Source organism: Megachile rotundata, chromosome 2 (assembly GCF_050947335.1).
Source record: "Megachile rotundata isolate GNS110a chromosome 2, iyMegRotu1, whole genome shotgun sequence".
NCBI classification, from domain to species: Eukaryota; Metazoa; Arthropoda; class Insecta; order Hymenoptera; family Megachilidae; genus Megachile; species Megachile rotundata.
In genome coordinates, this window is record NC_134984.1 from 22,540,561 (window position 1) to 22,561,811 (window position 21,251).

Sequence of the window (21,251 nt, forward strand, 5' to 3'; positions counted from 1 at the left end):
GAATCGAATGAACAATCTGACGAATAAGGAGCGTCGTTAGGGTCGAATCGAGCATCTGCCGCTTATTGGAGGTAACGCGAACTCGACAAACCCCTCATAAGAGCTCGGGAAGATCCCTGTTTTACCCGTGGTAGGTCAGCGAACGATCGCAACGCCGTCTGCGCGCAACGCGTGGAAGCTGAACGAAACCGAGCGGGCAGAAAGTGGTCCGACAGAGGTAGACACCTTCCGGTTTCCATCGGCAAACTTCTAACGGAGCAGAATCATTCTAAGCGATCAACGGGAGGCGACAAGAGCGCGTTCGCGTGCATTTTTCACGAGTTATACTCTATCTTTAAATCCCGCTCAATAAGGTGTCGGAGAGAAAGGTTCGTTTCTATCGAACGCCTCCGACCAATGCCCCCGGCAACATCTATTTAAGGCAAACAGAAACAACGATCGAACGATTAAACTTGGCTCGAACATAATCGGCTACTTTTATCGACCCATTCATCATTTATCACCGACGAAATTAATCAACGTATGTATATCGCCATTATACAACGCTAACGAGACACGAACCCGTCCTTCGTAATTGGAGGTATCGATTCGAACAACTATTCTGATCCGATTTACAAAAATATCGTACGGCATTAAACTCGCACGGGGTACAAGTACTCCATAATGTACTTTTTATGACTCTGTAAATAAATTTTTAACGCTCGCTTCTTTTGGCGAGCCGGTGATCGGTATCGGAAATTCGTGATCGAGTAACGGGAAGAAAAAATGCTCCAAGAACGTTGCATATAGTAATTTTACAAGATATTTATGAGTTTCGGTTGATCGAAAATGTATCGTGAACAGATCATGAATGGATTGTGAATGGATCATGAATAGGATCGTAAGTGGCCGGTGAAAATACCGTGTACGATCGGTAAGCGGACCGTAGACGAATCGAGTCTTATTAAATAATACTTTGTATCGAAAAGCTAACTTGTAACGAACGCGCTAAAACACCTGAATATAACGAAAAAGCTCCCGTGGGCAGAAAATGACACACTGCTCTGCACCGCCGCTGTTCTGGATTGGTCCTTGAGAGATAAAAAAAAGGAGGCAGTAGTATTCAAAACAAGAATGACGATGAATTAAAGACGAATTTACTGTGGCAGAAAGACACTCGAAGAATTTATATTCCCTCCTAAAAATAGATCATCGATGCATCGCAGTCTGGGTTCGAAGAATGAGCCAGGGAATAAATTATTGATGCAGCTAGCTGTTGGTTGAATGATAAGTGGATTCCAGGGATCGATTCGCGATCGTTTTCGAACGTTTCAGGATAAACGGTCGGACGGTTACCGAAAATAACGAGAACGACGTTCTCTGTCAATCTATTATTACATCGAGATCGACGTGCACCGTCAGGTGTGCTGAAATAAATATGGTAATCGAGATACCGTAACGCTATTACGGTACTCAATGAATGTTCGAAATAATAAGTTTTTCTACCGATCTTCTGCCATTATACTTTATCAAGCTTTCTTATTATACCTCCAGATTTCTATACGAATCCCTACAATTCCAGGCTCCAAAATCCCCAGATGTCCACAAATCCCGTATCTCTTCTCGAATCTCTAGATTTCCCGAACCCTGTATCTCAAAATCATTATTAAATTCCTTCGTCTCCAGATCCTCATATTCCATTACGATAATATATAGTTATTATTTTCTCCAGAGAAATATGCTGTGGCATAAACCGTAAAGGAACGAATCATCGAGCAGTAGTCGATTGTCGAAGTTGCGGAGCTCGAGGCAATTTGGAAATCTTGAAGTTCCCTGTTGACGAGAGGCAGCATCTGTCCACGGCAGAAGCGGATAGCGAGGCAAGGCAAAGGGAAAGAAGAAGAGAAGGAGGAGGGGAAGAGTTTGTTTGAAACTGTAAATCGTCGTCTCCGGGGATCGAGGACGTGAGAACTGTATCTGCGTCTGGTCGTCGGTAGGTAAGCAAACCGGGCCGAACGAGAGACTGGGAGAAGCTGAAACGGCTTGAAAAGAGAAGAGAAAGGAGAGATATTCTTCGTCGACCGCACGCACAGCTGCGGTTACGCATTTCGCGCGACACGACGCCTTTTCTGCTGCAGCCAAAATCGAGATCTTCTTTCCAGCCATCCGAGGACACGTTGCGAACCTTCGAATTTGCCAAACGAAAATTTACGGAGGAAAATGACGACAGTGATCCCATTCGCTCTTAAGCAATTGTACTAGCTTCAAATTGTGAACGCAGAACAATTTATCGTGAACACTGTACAGATATGTAATACATACATGGAATAGCAAAGAGGCGAAATTACCGTAGGCCAGTAATTAACGTCGCTTTCGATCGTTTACGCCGACCAGCAAATTAACTTCGACTCGATGCTCGAGACATTGAACGTTCAAGGGCCAACTTAATTTGCAAGCGCCCTTTCCGTGAAACGAAAGGCTTGTCCTTTGTCCGATCGCGTTACCCCTAACTGCGTTTGCAGCTAATTTTATGGGAGAACGAACGGGTTCTTCGAGAGCTTCGTAGTTGCAATTATATCGAGGGTATCAAAGTATCTGATAAGCTGAATAAAAAAGAAAGAAGACGGGAGGAGCGATATCGAAGCGTGGGACCGGTCAACGGGATCCCATAAGTTCACGTTTCCCTTTCATGATCCTTTCGAGCGTGCACCCTCGTCCGATCGCTCTTCCCCACGATCGCGCACATTCTCATGCACTCGTCAGGCTTCGACCGCACCTCTTTTTTATTTTTTTACTTTTCTTTTCGCCGTTTTTCACTACGCGTCGACCCTCCAACATTCGCGTTAACGATCGATGATTTTTAACGGCGAACCGTGGAACGAATTACGGTTGAAACCAAACGAGCTACCTATAAACTTACCACGCTACTTTCTACCTTATCGAGTTGAAATGAACAACGAGATTCGACGATGCGTGCTTCTGTTTTGTTACAAAATTTAAGCTTCGATTTTCAACTCTCCGCCTTGCATCGATACCGAGAATCGAAATGAAACACCACTCGTCGCTGTTCTCGGCAAGAGAAACCATTCAAGGCCTAAAAACAACGTGATAATATTTCTCGAATCTTTCGAGTAAATAATTCTTCACAGAATGCATGCAAAATGCAGACATCGATTTTATAAACGATACGAGTCTGCTTCGTGACGTTCTACTTCCTTTCCCGTAAGATAACAAGAAAAATCGCGAATTTGGTAGAAACATAACAATCGTGAGATTGTTGAGACTCTGAGATTATTCGATCCATATAAAAACAGCCATTTAACGAAAATCTACTGTAGCAACGATCACAATAAGTATCCTAGAAAAAAACTCTTGAAAGGCCTAAAGGAAGATGCGTTCGCCTAATTGTAACGATGAACAAGAGCTTAAACTGAACGAAGTTTAACTTAACTTTACTTGCTTCTTCCAAGTCGATACGCAGCATCGATTGTACCCGCACGACGCAAAGGAAAATGCAAAATGATGCGATCGACAGTCATCGTCCGATTCGGTGGATGCCTTTAAAAACTTTGGCCGTAGACAGTCGCTCGTCTATCTTTCTGTCTCGCCACTTTTAAATAACGCTACTGGCCTGGCCTGGCCTACGTGACTAGACTTTCGTCGTATGGCTAACAATCTTATCAATCACGTACAACGCAGACACGCATATTTTTCTAGTTGTTACTCGTTGCTTAACAATGATGTTCCTCTTGCAACGTCGACACGAGCCACTCGATGTTTCACCGCGATCTATGGCGAAACTTTAATCGACGATACCAGTCGACTGTTAACAACTTCTCTTTAGTGCTTCTAGGCTTTTTATGTCTACGGTCTAGACTCCGGATCATCCTACTGGCACCTTTGAGTCACGGTTCTCCAAAGATCCTTCGACGGGACAACGCTTCCGATTAAATCTACGGCGCCTCCAGATGGAAAGATAACTTCGGAAAGGTAAACTTTCCCTACTTTCAAATTTTCTGTCGAATACCGAAAATGTCCGGGTAAGGTAAATGCTGTTTCTCCACGAGCAAGTAGTCCTCAAAAAAAGTGGAGTCCATAAAATCTACTACGTGACGAACAGAAAAGATGAAATCCGTGGTGTCCATATGCCGAGCAGGTTCGATTCGGAAGTCCCGAAGCTTCCTGAAGTAGCCGGATCGTTGGAGGCCCGGATGTTCGCCAAACGAGCGTCTCGTCGTGATCGATGCACACCGTGATTCACGAGGAGGCAAGTTGCGTGAAAAAACGCGTAAACGCGTTACACGAAAGACTTGGCAGGCCTGTCCTTCGGTACCGTAACACACGACCGTGGCTCGAAGAAGAGGCCCTTCGTAGCACACAGGGCACGTAAAACGTCGAGCCATGCTCATCCGGTGTTTGCTACCTGGCTACGGAATAAATTGGATATATACGATATCTACAGGGTGTCGTGCTGCTGGCAATTCCTTTTTTTCACCAAGACGCTTCAAAATAGACACTTGACATGCTTGATAATAAAATATTTCAATGTTTCTCTGTTAAGGAGTTGGAAAGTCCGAGGAGGTTTAAGTTGAAGACGAAAATATTTTACAGGATTTACATGTTTTAAAAGCTAAATAACTCGAACGATCGGCAGAGTTGTAAGGACGATTCGAAATATCGATAGAATTGTATTCCATAAATTTTCGATGTTGACGTTTTCAGAAACATTTTGCAAAATAATATTTGATGTCCTATATGGTTGTACAAGGAATCGGTTCCTTTTCGGTGGCAAAGAGTTTCACGACACCTTATATACGCTTATAACAGCCAGTCGCTTGTTGGAATGACAAATTGGCTCCGTGATCGACGCGCGATATTCCTTCGCTTTTCATAATTCCTTACGAGTCTCCGGTGCTCATCGATAATAATTGAATCGTTCGTTTGCGTCGTCCGCGCGCCATTTCTCTTTCGACAGTCTCCGGGCACATTCGTCGATAGAAGATTCTTAATTACTTAATTGGAAATTGAATCGCAAGAGCAATTAACGAGGTTCAACTTGCTCGTATCTCAATAAAAGCATCGCAAAGTAAATTTATCTGTTAGAGTCCTGATCGAAATACGTTACTCTTTCTAAATGCAAGAACATACATTAAGAATGCTCTTCCTTTTTTACATCCCGGAGCTTTCCCTCGCGTTGGAGTTGAACCAAGATCAACGCGATTACCGTGCCAATTACTCCTCAGCCACAAGGTTTATCCCCAACGCGCACGAAGAAGAAGACGAAGAGAACGACTAATTAGCTTGTGAGGCAGTCTGTTACGATTGCGGTTGGAAGAAGATAGGTGTCGGTGTCGCGTTCGTACGCAATTTTCTCATTAGAAGCAGGTCGTGTCGGTTTTCCAACGACGAACGAGCGTATCAGAGTAAAGGAATAGTCGTCGAAGAAACAAATTTCTCGAGTACGATATACGTCAAAGCGTCAATGTCGTTGGGGACAATGGATATTTGCATAAAACATTCCGGCCAGCAACCGTCATCAACGTCCTATCAGGTGGCAGGGGTGAGAAAGAAGATCCGGTAACAATACCGTGGACACGCGGTTGTTACGACAAAGTCCGAGAAAACTTGCATTATACAGTCGTCTCCCGCGATCGCCAACTAAATGTAAACGTCTGCCTGCATCTTTCTTTTGAGTCTTATTCGGAGAGTAAGGAAAATAAGGAGAGCCAGAAGCAATCTTTTATCTAACGCTACGGGAAAAATTTCGAAATACTTAAAAAAAAAAATAGAACTTCGAGAAACTGTAGGTGTTCCAATGAACGATTTTCATCGACGATACGCAAAAATTAGAGTACCTAGTGTCAGAAGGTAACAGAGCGACGTTAATGAACGCGCGTTTAACTCCGAACAACGACGATTTTATTTTTCACGATAAAAAGTACTTAACGCGTAACGGTATTTATAGACCATCGAATGATTTGCACGAAGCTAATTAACGTTCGACATCGAATGTTCCTTACGTTCCAGAATTGATTATATTTTCTCAACGAACCTTTCATCCATTATAGGAGCGTACAGTTTCATCGTGAGCACTTACGACGGGAATCAAGACGAGCCACAAATTCTCTATCTAGATACCGATTCAAACAATCGTAGAACAGAACAATGAACTCCTGTAAATGAATTGGCTATTCGAGAAATCTCTTGTTTATTTCCCTGGCAAATTCAGTTCATCGTGAACCCTCGTTTCGTAACGAGCGAACTCCTTGTAAATTCAATGCAGAAATTTTTACAATTTTCTCAGGGTATTACAGAAATTTTCCTCGAGTGCACTGTTCTAAAAACGTTATACCGTAGAGATTTTTCCAAGTTCTATTTGTCGATGTATCTTTATTTTTTCTTCATCGAACGTACCCTTATTTTTTATGGAGCAATTCGGTGTTACCGAGAAACGATGATAGTTTCCGACGTTTCCGTCGACGATCGTTACGGTTGTCATCGAACGGCCGAGAACGAAGAAAGAAACTCGCCTCGTCCTTGACAGTGAACAGTCGTACAACGTGCAATTGCGTCGATGCAGACCGCCAAAGTGGTTAATATGCACGTTGCACACATTCCTTTTCCTTTAAGAAGCCGACGAAAATATCGATCGACCGAAAAATACTATCTACAAACGATCGCGAAGGTAGAACTAAAGAAATCCATAAGTTTAATAGATAAGGAAAATCAAAATGTTCGTCTCGAACGGATATTTCATTTGAACGCGTCTAAAAATAAAAAACGAAAATAATCGATGGCACGTAGCATTGAAACGTTTCACGCTCGATATATCGCAAGTGGGAGAAGAAGGAAAGAGCGTTCGAAAAATCCGGAAAAATCGGAACGAAACGAGAGGAAATCGGGTGACTGAGAGTAGCGAGTAATTCTTGTTACTCGCGGCTCGGCGAGCACGATCAAAATGTAGCGAGAATTTACGAATTGGATAATCAGCAGCATCCTCATTAAGGCCCCCCCACTGAAACGCCCCCGCCTTCCATTCTCCTTTACTGGCGTGTGTACGTTTCAGTGTACGTGGCCACTCTACCCGCCGTTGAATCGTTGTCCACCCACTTATCTCTTCTAACACGCGCGTATAAACACGCGTTATTCGTTGGACGATCACGATTTTTCACTGATTCCATGCTTTTCCAGCCCGGTAAACGGTGAATCATTCTTGGCAACCTTTCTTCGTTTTTCTTCGGCGATAACATCGGCGCGGAAAGAGAAAGGAAAAAAGAAGCGGGCAAATATACGCGCTGATCGTGGAGATGGTGTTTCTGGAGCACAGTTTTGTTTTGGTACAGGTAGGAAATCGAGGAAAATCTGGAGCAGTACCGGCTTTTCGAAATATCTTTATAACGTTGCTGAAAATTTTCAACGACATTTTCAACCGCGCCAGTTTCGAAATCCAAAATCATAACGATGCGACTTCTAGTTTCCAAGTCCGCAAAAGTCACGTAATTTCGTGTCAATGTCACGTGGAAACGCGCCATAAATCAGCTCCATGGTAGCTACCACTGATGGAATTCGATTTCTCCAGACGTAGGTTCGTGCAGATTGTATGCAAATGGTGCGTCGATATTTTTGGACAACCGTTATGACCCTGGTTGATCGATTATCCGACGCCTTTCGAATACTCGAACGATCTTTCCAGGAAAATCCTTCGTATCATCCTGGAAACACTTTCGATTTCGTGGCAGAAATAAAAAGGAGTTATCATCGCTTCCTAAACTCCTTTTCGTTACTCTTTCCTTGTCTGATTTTAACTTTTAAAGCAGCAGAGGCAACACGCAACGTCGTCGCGCGATCTAATCGGACAAGTTATACACGAGTGAGTGCTTATGCAGCTACCGCTCATATTATGCAAGCATCACTCGTTGTAAGTGCACCTTTTAGTGTCACGATCCAACGGTTAACAGGACGCTACAACGAAGTCGGCATCGATCGTGTTTCAACCGAGAGATACCCGCGAATAAGCTGATTCCAGAATTCTTTCGAACGCTCATCCCGACTATTCCCCACTGACGAGCCCTCTTACAGGTGATAAACAAAATTCCACGGTGTTCCTGTTCGAGCGAACTAAGCGACTTTTCGTCGAGTTTGCGCGATTTCCATCGACGGTAAGACGAGCAATTTGTTAACCCTTTCGCGGTGCTCGCCTCTACCGGAAACTCGTCTCGCACCTTCGAATTCTTTTTATCCGTGACCAGATATTTTTTGCCAGGAAAATGTGTTCCTAATCGAACGAACGTTGGATCGATACAGATAACGAGAGGTAAATTAATAGGGTAATAGGGTGAAGCTCGTTACAGGTACTCGATTCGAACAATCTTCCTAGAAAACGAACGAACAGCGCGGTAAATATTCATCGAAGGAAACACGCGATACACGAACGATTACAAATTACGACTGTATCGCCCCATCATCGTTCGGATAGATGTTACGTGTTCGTGGCTAGTATTTATAACCATCGAGTGCATCAGCTGTGAAAAATGCGCTATGAATATACGGCTCCTGCTAGACTGCGGGAAAATTCATGGTTCCCCCTCGCGCTTCTCTGGCCACTGAAACGCGAATTAAACGCGACAGGGAGCCTCGAAACGAGCCACTGCTCCCTCTTTAGCCAGTCCACAATAGGTATCTTGTGGCGTGTTAAAACTACAATGGCCGCGTACGCGGTTAATTGAAACATTTGCCTGGACGATTACTAGACCAGCCAGAGTAAACACGAGCGTGAGCGAGTCATTTTCTCACGCCAACGCGCGATACACACCGAACAAATTGCATCGTTGCGTGTCCGCTGAAACGAGACGACACGATACGATCGTCCGTTCCAATCTGTTTCGATAGCAAAAAGAAACGGAACGAAAATGGAATCTTCTCTAATCGTTTCGCTACGTTACGCGTCGCGAGAATCGCATCGACTGATTGGCCTTTTGATAAACCGATAATGCACTTCGATAAATTTATGTTGCGAGTCGGATGACTCTATACGTCATCGAGCACCGTAACTTTTAAGGAAAATGGCAACGTAGCGGCACAGTCGAATAAGAGAAAAAAAGGACTCTTAAATCGCGTTCGACTCGTAACGCGTCATTCGATAGCTCGTCAATAGAGATCAATCTGTATTTGCTCAAAAATATCAACGCAGTTATATTTTGTCGATAATTGAAATTTGACACAAATTGTTCTTACTTGACAAGCTATCGAGTGTCACGAATCTAGGTTGGTTTAAGGGTACTTTTTAACTCCTTATTCGACTACAAACTTTCGCAGTATAGGTAACTGGATTTCTTAGTATTACAGCGTGTAATCTCTACATCGTCATTTTTCTTAAAAAATAAATATCTCTTATCGGGTTGAGCCTTACAACGCGCCAATTACGGGAGGGAATTAAAAAGAAAATCGTTCGGGAAGCATTTGCATATGACCGTAAACGGTTAAGGATTAACGAGCAAGAACGCGATCGATGCTTAACAAATTTACGACTGTGCTGGTCTAGCGATTTCCAGTTAACGTAAGTTGCCCAACAGGGAGACACAGAAGCGAGAGAAAAAACTTACCTAAGGAGCTCTCCGGATCGGATAGGTCGGAGAGAGAAGGCACTTTCCGCATCGAGGTGAATCTGCCGGAGAGGGCAGGCACCAGACCCTCTTCCTCGGCATCGGAGGCTAACTCTTGTTTCATCAACTTCGCCATAACCGTCAACATACCGCCGCCACCGTCGCTAATGCTGCCGCCTCCCAGAAAGCTACCCACGCCTCTAGCATCGCGCTGAAAGAAAAACCAACACGCTCGATCCTTTAATCCGCTTCATCGATCGATTGTTGCTCTTACGTTTTCTTTAACTGGTTAATTGGATCTAAGACTCTTTCATCGAAGCCGACGTCTGCTTCTCTTTACTGAACTTTCTTTTCATCAAATTTATAATAATCTGAAACGTACACAATAACTGGAAACGGACAAGCAAATATATTTGCAACTAATCGAATCCTTTTATGCCAATGTTTGTCTTTTGTAATCAACGCAACGGTTATCGAACTCGATCCAAATATACGTATCGACACAAAGACTCGGACCAACGAGTTTATCGAAACGAACTTCCTCGGCCGATGACATAATCGGACACCTGCGAACGAGTTACTTCACAAGATTGTCCTGAAATTTCATCATAAACTCGTCAATATTGTATCTATTCGTGTTCCCCTTCCCGTGAAATCGTAGAAACAAAATCGGAGTGTTCACCCATGTGAAAGGGTTCGATGAAACGAATTTAAATAACCAGCGATAGAAGGAGGAACAATAGAAAATAATGGACGGATTCGTCGAGTAGAAGGGATCGACGAAACGATCTAGAAACCTATGTAAATAACCAATAACGAAACGAACAGCCGTAGAATCTCGTCGAAGGGAGCGATAACGATCAACAATGAAAACGATCGGTGCAGAGAGGCAAAGGATCGCAGAAAGGTGGAATGAAAGAGTGGCGAGGAGACGGTGTCTCGGTGAAGGCATGAATGGACGGTGAACCTGCTGCAGTTGACGTGCCGGAAGAGGGGAACGGCGACTAAAGAATAGCGAGAGGGACGAGGATAGAGTTGCTTAGGGTGGCGGAGGTCGAACAAGCTAAAAAGAGAACGAGAAACTGGAAAAGAGAAACGACGGAGGTTGAGAAGAGACAAAGAACGTTCGAGACGGGGGAGGATAAAAAGGGACAGAATTTCACGAGAGAAAAGAGAGCAAATAAAGCGAAAGAAGGATATACAGGGTGACGCGTAAAACTGTTGGTACAATCGGAGTGACATTCCAGAGCACCGAGCCCAACTTTTACAATTTCCCGAAGTTCCACTGACTAATTCGAAAATCTCGCGAAGTTACCAAATTCCAAAGTCTTTAACTTCAAAAATTCCCTCGTTCGAGATCTCCGAACTACCGAGTTACATCGATAAATACGCAACAGCCAGTATATGCACGCAGCGTAACAGTGAAAGGGAGAGGAATAAAACACTCGTTTCGGAGCGTTACGAGCAAAAAAAAAAGGTGATTAAAGCGACGCAAGGAGTCCTCGAATATCGACGATAAATACGATGATTAGCAAATTAACGAATTTATGAGCAGGCTGATAGAGAGGAAAGGCGGAGGAGAGAGAAAGAGGCTGAATGGAGGGGTATTCGTCGAGGCGATAGCTACGACCGCTTGACCTTCGTACGAGGGACTCCAAGTTGAATGAAACGCTGCACAAGAGAGTGACGCAACACAGTACGCAATGCAACGACAGCACAGCGACGCGATGGAACGTTTCTAACCTCGTCGTACCTACGCTTCTCGTTTCGCTCGCTCTCCATCCTTGTCTTTCCCCTTTAATTCTTTGAAGCTCCCCACTGCCGACACAGTCACCCATCAGTCATCGTTCTCCGACGACGGACGCTCGTCGTTCCTACAGAAACGAACCTAACATACCGAAACTTCGAATCTTTACAAGTTGCTTAGAATTTTTTACCACTAAAACGGAAAAGAATTTTTAACTATCCTCGATATCGGACCATTTTCCTACGAATTTACTTTTAACAACAAATTTTGAAAATCTCGTTCACCGAAATCATCGACAAGAAGTCAATTTTTTATTTTTCCAAAAACGTTCCCGCGTAAATCAGGAGCCCGTCTTCGACTCCGCGCGAGCGATTATTCGATAGCGAGTCTTATCCGTATCGTTGATAGCTACAAACTCTACACTCGAGAGTTCGGATTACGTTCAACTTCCTACCATTTCATTGTTAATCGATTAATGGAGGGCAAAAATATCGTCCAACATCAAGCATCCATCAAAAAGCTTCTAACAAACAAAAGATCGAATCTCCGCACGCAGGATATGAATTTCAAATTGAAAATCTTAAAATAAAATAAGCACGACCCAGTTCCAAAAATTTGATTATCTAATAGAACACGCGAGATTGTAGGATCTGAGAAGAGACACGAATACTCGAGACGAACTCGAAATAAACCTCGATTCGGAGAGCATCGCTACTGAGAAAGATTTTCTCCTAAACTCGATCGAACGCGATGGAAAATTTTGGTCAGGGAGCACCGCGGCTAGAAAGAGGTCGATTTCGTTCCGAGATTTTCCATCGATGAGCGGAAAAGAAAGGCGATTCCGTGCGTTAATGGGGGACCGATTAAATCGCGACTCGAACAACGACTCCTCTGTCTTTCACGATAATTATTTCCACCCTAGTAATGTATACGCATGCAACACGTGTATGTAGATAGCTAGGCGATCGTAATTCTTGTCACGCGTTGCTAGCCGTCTTTCTCCGCGGTTTCATCTATCCGTTTACCTATCTCTTCCTCTTTCATCATCGGCATTCGAACGATACGCGGCTCCAACCGATTCGTTCCACGATGTTAAACCTACGTGACCGAACGTTGCTACCGCTTGTTCCTAAAAGCGCTCGCGGACGAAAAATGCTTCCGGCCTATCGTTCTTCTTCTTATGTAATTCCGCAAGAAATTAGTCATAACGATGAATAATCGCGGACGAGTTTATAACGAACGGGCGTCGATGCGACGTTCGCGAAAAATCTCTATCGTTTGCGTCAATTTCGATGCAATTAAAATCAGGTTAAATTAGCGTGAGAGCGGAGAACTTCTAGCTGCCAATTACGATTCGAATCTTTACCAGCTGGAAACGTTCATGTTTACAACTGTGTATCGTTTAATGCGTACGCAATTAGCGTCGGTTGGAATTAATTTGCTAGCAAAGCTTCAAGCTCAAAGCGTTTGAAACTTCCGAATAATTCTTAAAATATGTTTCGAGCTCGCTACATCGGCGCTTGCAACAATAAAACGCTCACGCGGTTGCGAGCGTTAGAAATATTTTTGTGGAAGCTGATCGTTTGCCAATGTACACGTAGCCTCAAGCTTCTATCTTTAAGCGCGAAGTCTGTTTGATTGGCCACGAGGCAGCACGACGACCCGCTCGTTCGTGTAAGAACTCGGCATTATGCTCCCTCTGAACGGACTCGACCATTCTCTGAATGAATGAGTAACACGGCACCCATGGAAGGGGCAAAGAGAAGAGAATCGAGCCGAAGCTGTTCTGGCTGTCTGACAGAAAGAAGGATTCAAAGGAACGGAGAGAGACGGTCCGAAAACGCCCTTGAAAGGAAGAAACGAAATGGAGCTATTAGCACGTTTCTCCAGCGGCACAATTTCTTGCTATTTCTACCCCCGTTTGTTTCTGCGTTCCTTTCGCTTTCCTTTTTCGCGCGATCGTGACTCTATCACCGAAACATTTCGCCACGAACATGTTCCGCCGATCTCTTGAACGGCTGCCATCGAATCTCATAACTGAACGAAGCTATTGTTGGACCTACGAGAATACCGTAATTTGATCGAGATCGCAGAAATAGAGCGATGATTTTAATTCGAGACTTTTGCGATGAAAATTATTTTCGCGCTCGAAATTATTTATAACGTAATAATTTACGATCTCGAATGGCCGACGGACGGAAGAACGGAAAAGAAGATCGAGCCGCGAGAGGGTTAAAGTCGATAGCCGAGCAAAGGAGGAATCGAAAGAGAAGGAACGAGTTGAACGAGCAATAGGCAGGATTGTTTCGAGTAGCGGTGGCAGAAATAGATTTTCAACCGCGTTCTCGGTAATGGTTCTTTCAGACATGTAAATCTATTCGAGCCACGCAGTAGCCACCAGAGGAGCACGAACCTTGGAGAATATTTTTTCGAGATCGAACTCTTCGTCTGAATTGGAAACTTTGTCCGAAGATGTTCCGACGAAACATCCACTTCGATCAACGCGCTTCCTACCGTTACAAAACTACTCATAGTTGACTGTTAAACGCTTCGACAACTACACCCGCTTCGCTCTTCATTTGCATCGTCGAACAGCCGAATCGATCGATTAAAAGTGGAAAATATACGAGTTGCGGTAAACGCGATTAAGCATCAATGAATCATGAACGAGAGAAAAAAAGCACTTATGTACACGTAACGTGTCCGCCATTCATCGTTCCATAACCTATTTATACGCTGATCCTATTTATCAGTAATGAATGATCGAAGACACGTGCGATTAAAAACTTTTCCGCTAAATTAGCTGGCTCGCAACGTAAATATCGCGATAGATTTTTATCTCCTTTGTTTAATCGAAAAGGTTAACCTTCGTATATTTAGAACCGTGCTATCCCTCGGGATCGATCGACAGAAGAATCTAAATTATGCAACGATTCGATCGCTATCTTAACCGTATCCCTTCGAAAACGAACGTTCCAGTTATCGTTGTCGGTTGTAATTGTCAATGGGAATTATGGAAAATAAGGTTATCTCGAGACGGTTGTTTAATCTTTTTTTGCAATATCAAACGTCGGTCATTCTTATCTCGCTATCGTGATGAATTGTTGGTTGTTCGAAAATAATTATCAATTCGAAAACCTGACGAGTAAATACTTTTGTTCGTAAAAATGATTATACTATGGAGGTAATTTTAATTACGAACGAATTGTGTATAAATATTTTCGTCGATGAACGATCCCAACGAGGCGACTACATTTTGACCCGATACGTTTCAATCTCCGTTGAGACGAAGGGATCATTTTTCGGCGAGTTTCTCGGTGGACTTCCGGTAGAGAAAGACTAACCAAGTGGCCAGTTCCTGCGCCAACAACAGCTGTCCTGCTTTCCTCTTATTAATATTCATCAACAGATGTTTTGTGAAAAAAGAATAAAACTTCGAATTCGTGAAAATTCGACGGCCCGAAGATTACCTTACGACGCAACGGGTGAACGTTCACGAAGGAAACGATGATTTCCGGTCAAAATCGTGAAAGAAGGTGCACGTCAGCTCGAAAGCGTGATGCGAGAAAAGAGACACCGGTAATTTTGATATAAAACTTTCGGACCGAAAAAGGTGGACAGTTATTTCATCGGTACGGCTATCGTCGAAGGAAAAGGTAGAATCGGTATGCGAAGGGAAACTAGGAAAGGAAACGGATGCACCACGCCCAAATCGTTTAATCCTGGATCGATGACGAACGAAACGGAACACGATTTCAATCCCTAATTATTCTGGACAGGCCCTTATCGTCCATCGGACACCAGTTCTCTTCGATTGTTTCCCCTTTTTTGCCGCTCTAGTGGTTCGATATTAAAATAGTTGACCTGTGGAATTTTTCTGTCTCGCGATTTTGAAAGCGGTGAATTTTGTAAACGCGATTAATAAAAACATTCCGACATCCTGATCGAGCAAAAATAGGAACGTCGATCGATCGTGTCGATAACCAGCACGCAGCGTCTGTACCGTTCATCGGATTATATAACGGAACGGTTATTCTTCGTAAAGCATCGATTGTTAATGAAAAGAAGCGAAAGCAGAAGAAAAGAAGAGAGGTCGTCGATGCACCGGGAGTACGCGTGACGTAGGTAAGGGCAATGGTGCATGCGACTAGAACGAGCTACGCGTGCAGAAGGTCTGGCTACATGACGCGAGAAGGGATGCTATTTCTGGCGACTTAGATTTCTCCTCTACCTCGACGGCTGTCGTACACCCGTTTCTTCCAGAGTCTCCCTGCATCCCGTTCTTTTTAACTAACATGCCGCCTCCTTTCGTGTCCCTTTTCGCTCTCTAACAAAGGACCTCGCGCCAATTTTCACGCAACTGTACAATCTCCAGGCTTCCTTTGGCTAGCAACCAGTCTAATTGCAAGAAAGACCATGGCCTTCGATTTTGGGAGATCGAATAAATTTCTTTAACGCGACAACAAAGAAGGAGAAATTTGGAATTTTATAGAAAACTGTCGAGTTTTTATTCGTATGCTTGCCTAAAGGAACGTACGAGTACCTTATGTACCTATAGCGTCGAACGATTCCTATCGTCAGAGAAGTCGAAGCAAATGTGCGTAAGCTGGAAGTCAAGTCGATCTGATCCGAGTGCTTGGAACAGATGGGGGCCATCGAACACCGGACAAGGAGAAACCAGATGAGAAGACGGCAAGAAGATGCTGTGTAACGCCAGAGAGAACTCAAAACGAACCAAGAGACAGGCAAGAAAGCGACGTAAAAACACTGCAGTAAAAACAAGTGTAAATTAAATAAAATTCCTCGATTTATATACAGGGTGTTGCCGAATTATTAGCACACTGTGATGCAGCTAACAAATTTTTAACTAGCGTAGATGACTTGAAAAGTAATTTAAAATTTGCTTGAAAATAATAGAGCAAAGCAAACTGCGCTGCATTTATCGTTGTAATCTCCCGTCAACTCTTACAAATAATTTTATTTCTACGTTTTTCCCCGAACCGAATAATCAAATGAACCCTGTACGAGCACGCTATCGTTCATCGTTTGCTCTATTACGTTATCTATCATTCCAGCAGGATTTCGTTTGAATCTGACCGACCAGAAAGACATAGAGGAAGAAAGAAGGAAAAAGTAGAAACGAGAAAGAGAAGAGAGTAGGAGAGAAAAGAGCAACGATCAGAGAACGAAGGAGGAACAGGAGCAGAAGATGGAATAAGTTGATGGAGAGAGCAAAGAGAAAGACAGAAAGAGACGACGTTAGAAGCGTTGAAACGGTGAACACGTGAGGTCAGGGAGAGGTAAAGAGAGGCAAGGGGAGGCTCGCTGCTCGCTCGCTACGTTCATTCATGAAACGGAGGCGGAGAGTACAGCCGGAACGAATAGTTACTGCCACTCGTACACTCGGCTGCAATGTAGGCTTCCTTCGAATAATAACTAGCTTAGGGGATCACACTCCCCACCATTCACCTCGGAGTCTGGGGACTCGAGCGGGTGCGATTGAAATGTTCCAACTTCCAAATTTTCCAACTCCAAATTGGACCAGACTCCGGGTGACTACTGAAAAGCGGTAGGAAGCTCCTTTGCGTACGATCCCCCTTAACCGAGGAAAGTTTCCATTGCATACGGGTGTACAATCGCAAGCTCTGCCAACGCAGTGGCCAACGTCAACTATCACCGCTAAAATAGAGCAGAACTGGCCTATTTCAAATGACTCTTCTCTCTCTCTCCTCTTTTTCTCTTTGTTTAATGGCCGTGTTTCATGTACAGTGATACGCTTCGTAACGAATCGTCAGGGTTAATTAATAATTTCCAAAATGACACATTAGTAGGTTTGTGTTTCTTTAAAACATCGTGTGAACGTTTTCCGCGTCCCACGGAGAAAGAGACAACTCTCAATTATACGTGATAGCGTATACCAAGGTAAAACACAATAATTTAAAACTGTTTAAAACCTCACGCTAATTCGAAGAATTATTAAGAAGAGTTTCTTATAAAAATTTGAGCGAAAAACAATATGGAGTCGACTGGACGATAACAATTACACAATTGAAAATCTGGCATCGCCAGTCGACAACGAGAATGAGAAGCCCGAAAATAACACCGGTTCGGTGCTGCCGGAGGCAGAAACTTTTCGAAGAGATTGAAACTGTTATTTCGAAATTGCACGCCGCTTTAAAATTAGATTCGCCGTAATTACATGTCACCTGTGGATCGTACAGATAAATTTACTCGCGCTATCCTTCTGCCATCCTCTTTCGCATCGAACAAACAATTAAACGAGTTACGTTATAGTTTCGCTTACCTTGATAGATCTGTGGTCGATAGGATAGCCTTTCCGGGTTCCAGGACTCTCCTCGTAAAAATCCTGCTCCTCGTCCCCGTAATCGTACAGGGATTCCATATCCATATTGGCTGTGACAGAAAAATAACAATTTCTATAATATACTTGTAGAAGCCCCTTATCGATATACGATTCGCTACGAGTATACGTATCGAACATGCTAATTATCTTAACTGCTTGTAAAAATTTTGAATTTTGTCACTCGCAACAAATGAAATGTAGAAATGGACGTGTTAATAAGTTATCAACAATTCAGCAAAAATGATTAAGAGTGCCTCGATAACACAGATTATAGATTACCCCTTCCAAACTTTACGATACTGCTTATCTATTTCATCTGTAATACGTGAAATACTAATACATTTCTTATTTTATTATTCCTTGTTACCCAACATAGGAACCTGTTTGATCGAGAAATGTGTCAGTTAATAGGTTAAAGAGTTTTTAAAAAGATCAAATTGCAAGGCAATTAGTCCCCCTATTCATAAACTCGGCGGCAACGCAACGCGTGGTTTCTAAATAAATTGACTCGTTCCCTTCGCTCGTGCAACGAACTGTTTCGTTTGATTCGCGTATAAATTCGATATTTAGGCGGTGACTGCACGTGAAAAGCATAAACTTTTCCTTTGGGCGGTTAATAGCGGTCGCGAGGCGCTTTTAAAACGCGAACGTTCCCCGTGCAACGAACCTCACCGAAGCTGGGCCTGCAGATGCTAAATCACCGTTCCTTTTTATTTGCAACCTGTACAGTAAATTCTCTTCCACATGACGTACTCTGCCAACTCAGTTTTTCTTTTTCTCTCTTTTTTCCTTCGCTGCTCCTGAAACGCGTGAAACGTCGCGCCTGTTGCTCTTTCATACGAATACTCTGCCGTTCTATGTTTTATTAGACTGGCAAATATATTCGCGACCTTCGCACAATTATACTATTCTAAAGATAATGTAACAAATTTTCATCTATAATCTACGATTTACTTTCGCGCATTCTTTTTTCCGTAAAAACTATTTCCAAACTGATGGATTAACTAAGTACAGTCGACGAAACAAGTGCAATTTTGTTCCTTTTTTGAAAGATTCATGAGTGTAAGGGGATGCTAACTGACGGCACTAGCGTACGTAGGAGGTTTTCGAACCCTGGTTTCTACAAAGATCAGGTTACTCCGGTTGGAAGCCTGAACGACAGATGGTAGGTGGAAAAGTGCTCGAGCACCGCCATCGACTCTCACGGCTCTTTGTACACGGGCGAAATGTGCCTTTACTATATGGTGTACAAAGAGCCTCGAAATTCAGGTTTTTTAACCCTCTCTCCGATACGTGTCAATAACTTTTTTCCTTTTCACAGGGAAACATGTACGTTTCTTCTGTCGATGGACTATCAAGATACGTCTTACGGCTAAGAACTGTATATAAGGTGGATTCAATTTTAAAGAAACTAATCGCAAAACTATTTAACAAAAGTCAAACAATCTAGTTTCTCCTATTATATCCGTAGAATATTATAAGAAAGATTAATCGGAAAAGGTCGGTATTCGCAGTACATTTTCTTATTTTTAATTGCTGATAAGAGGAACGATAATATAATCTCAAGGATTTATAGCACAAGTTCGACAAAATTTAGAAGAAGTTAAAACCTAAGTTCGCACCTCCATGACGTTGTTAATATTTGCAATTGTCATTCTACAATTCGTGTGATAACGATCCTTATCGAGCAGATGCCTATCGATTAAAAGAGGCGAATATCGCTTATCTAACGAGCTCTCTAGAAAGCACACTACCAGTAAGTTGCAATGAAAAATAAGTACATAAAACGTACGATTAAATTCCAGGGAACAAGATCGTCAGCAGAATCGATGCTTCCCATCCGATAAAACCGTTTGTTATAAATGTCTATCTTCAGTGAACGACAGAAACAGCGATCTGAAAGTCGTAAAACTAAAGTTATCGATTTGTTAATTACAACACGAGAAGTCAATTTATTGAAAATTGATTAAATTGGATTGTCAACTTATAAATGTTTTTGTACGAAGTTTCAACGAAACTTTAATTTCTCGTGAAATGGTAATACCACTTAGGCGACATAACGTTCGTGAAATTCCCGATAGTACATAAGATAATAAGCTACTCGGATAGCCTGATCAACTTTACTGCCATATTTATTATCTCGTATCGTATGTTTAATATTTGAGTCTTTTACAATGTTTACCAGTGTATTTGCAGTGTCCATCAACAACTTTGACGCTGTAAATTCTATGAAACAGGTCCAATGATTCATTGGCCCTTCAATAATGTTAGGTTAGTACATAAATTCTGTCTACTAATTATCATAGGATAAGAACTCGATTATTTAGTTTGTGGATGTATATCCACTTATTACATGTAGAAATCATTTGTTTAACTGTTGATAGATACTTTCCCGTGCATAAATAGCAAATCCGTAGGTTGCTGAATGGGAACCGGATCGGTTCGGTTGTTAAAATGTCCGACCGACTTCCGCGCAAATAAGGGGATACCATTTCCACTCGGATGCGTCTACCTGCGTTTCCTCGCAACGAAAGGGAAAGAAAATATCATTCGATACGGAGGAGTCAAGTCGGAACGCTTCTTGTTTGTTTCAGTGTGCAAGTTCCCTCACTGATATACCGAACTGGGTATACCCCGCCATTAGACAAATTACTTCCACTTCGAACGATTTTTACATGCTTCTATTCGCTAACTGAAACAAAGGAAAAGAATAGACTACGCGCTAATGATTTGAGTGCACTGCCCAAGTTACCGAATTATCTCGAAAAGCGTAGAACAGTCTTGACCATAAAGCGAGATCTACGAAAGGATAAAAATAGCAACCTTTGTCACTGGTTTCAACATTTTCCTCAATACCTTAGTCTTCTTTCGGAACACAAAATTTCAAACTTTAAGTTAAATATGTTTATAATTAATCGGATTCGTCGTGTATTAACGTCTTAACGGATACGTCATGATAATACCTCGTCGTAAAACAAATAACCTAAAATTCTTACTTGCGACAATTCGATTATAAAACTGCCACAGGTTTTTGTTCAATTTTTCTGGGACACCGTGTACAAGCTAGCCTGTCCTTCGAGAAGTTCAAGTGTCTATTGTTTCAACTCCGTCGAGAGAGCAATATAATATCTTTTCGAGGAGCTGCCGTTGGGTTTCCAGATGCGGGCAGACGTTCCTTCGGGTCACGGGATGCATGGACCCGTATACTAGCTTCAACATTCACGACGAATCCATTTGAAGAAAAATTTTCTCGTGTCCTTGACTTCCGAAACGATTAAGAACAACGTAATATTTGTTTCACTTTCACCCGTTCGATTCGCGCCAAAAACTGTCTCCTACCAACTTTTTGAGCGCCAAACGCTAATCGCAATAAGCGTTCGAGTATCGAACGATGTCATTTCGATTTAGGTTGTTGCAAGTAATCGAAGCGGTGAAGCTGATTCGAAGCATACTTCGCAAATATTGAACGATATATCAATTCGATCTGTGAGAACGATTCTACAATTACGTAACTCCGAAATTTTTTAACTTTACAACTTCGGAAAATAATGTATTTACA

The 21,251-nt window shown here is 42.7% G+C and overlaps 1 protein-coding gene across 5 annotated transcripts in view; it reads right to left on the minus strand.

The window, feature by feature from the left end:
- Positions 1–21,251, minus strand: part of pnt (ETS transcription factor pointed) — a 102,435-nt gene that overhangs the window by 79,318 nt on the left and 1,866 nt on the right. For 3 of the 5 annotated variants that reach the window (XM_076529026.1, XM_076529025.1, XM_076529024.1), the window contains exon 2: positions 17,633–17,742. In XM_076529026.1, the coding sequence (XP_076385141.1) occupies positions 17,633–17,742 (110 nt within the window). Of the gene's footprint in view, positions 1–9,581; positions 9,793–17,632; positions 17,743–19,484; positions 19,589–21,251 lie in introns of those variants that run through there. The other 2 variants (XM_012293702.2, XM_003706805.3) reach the window with 2 other exon arrangements.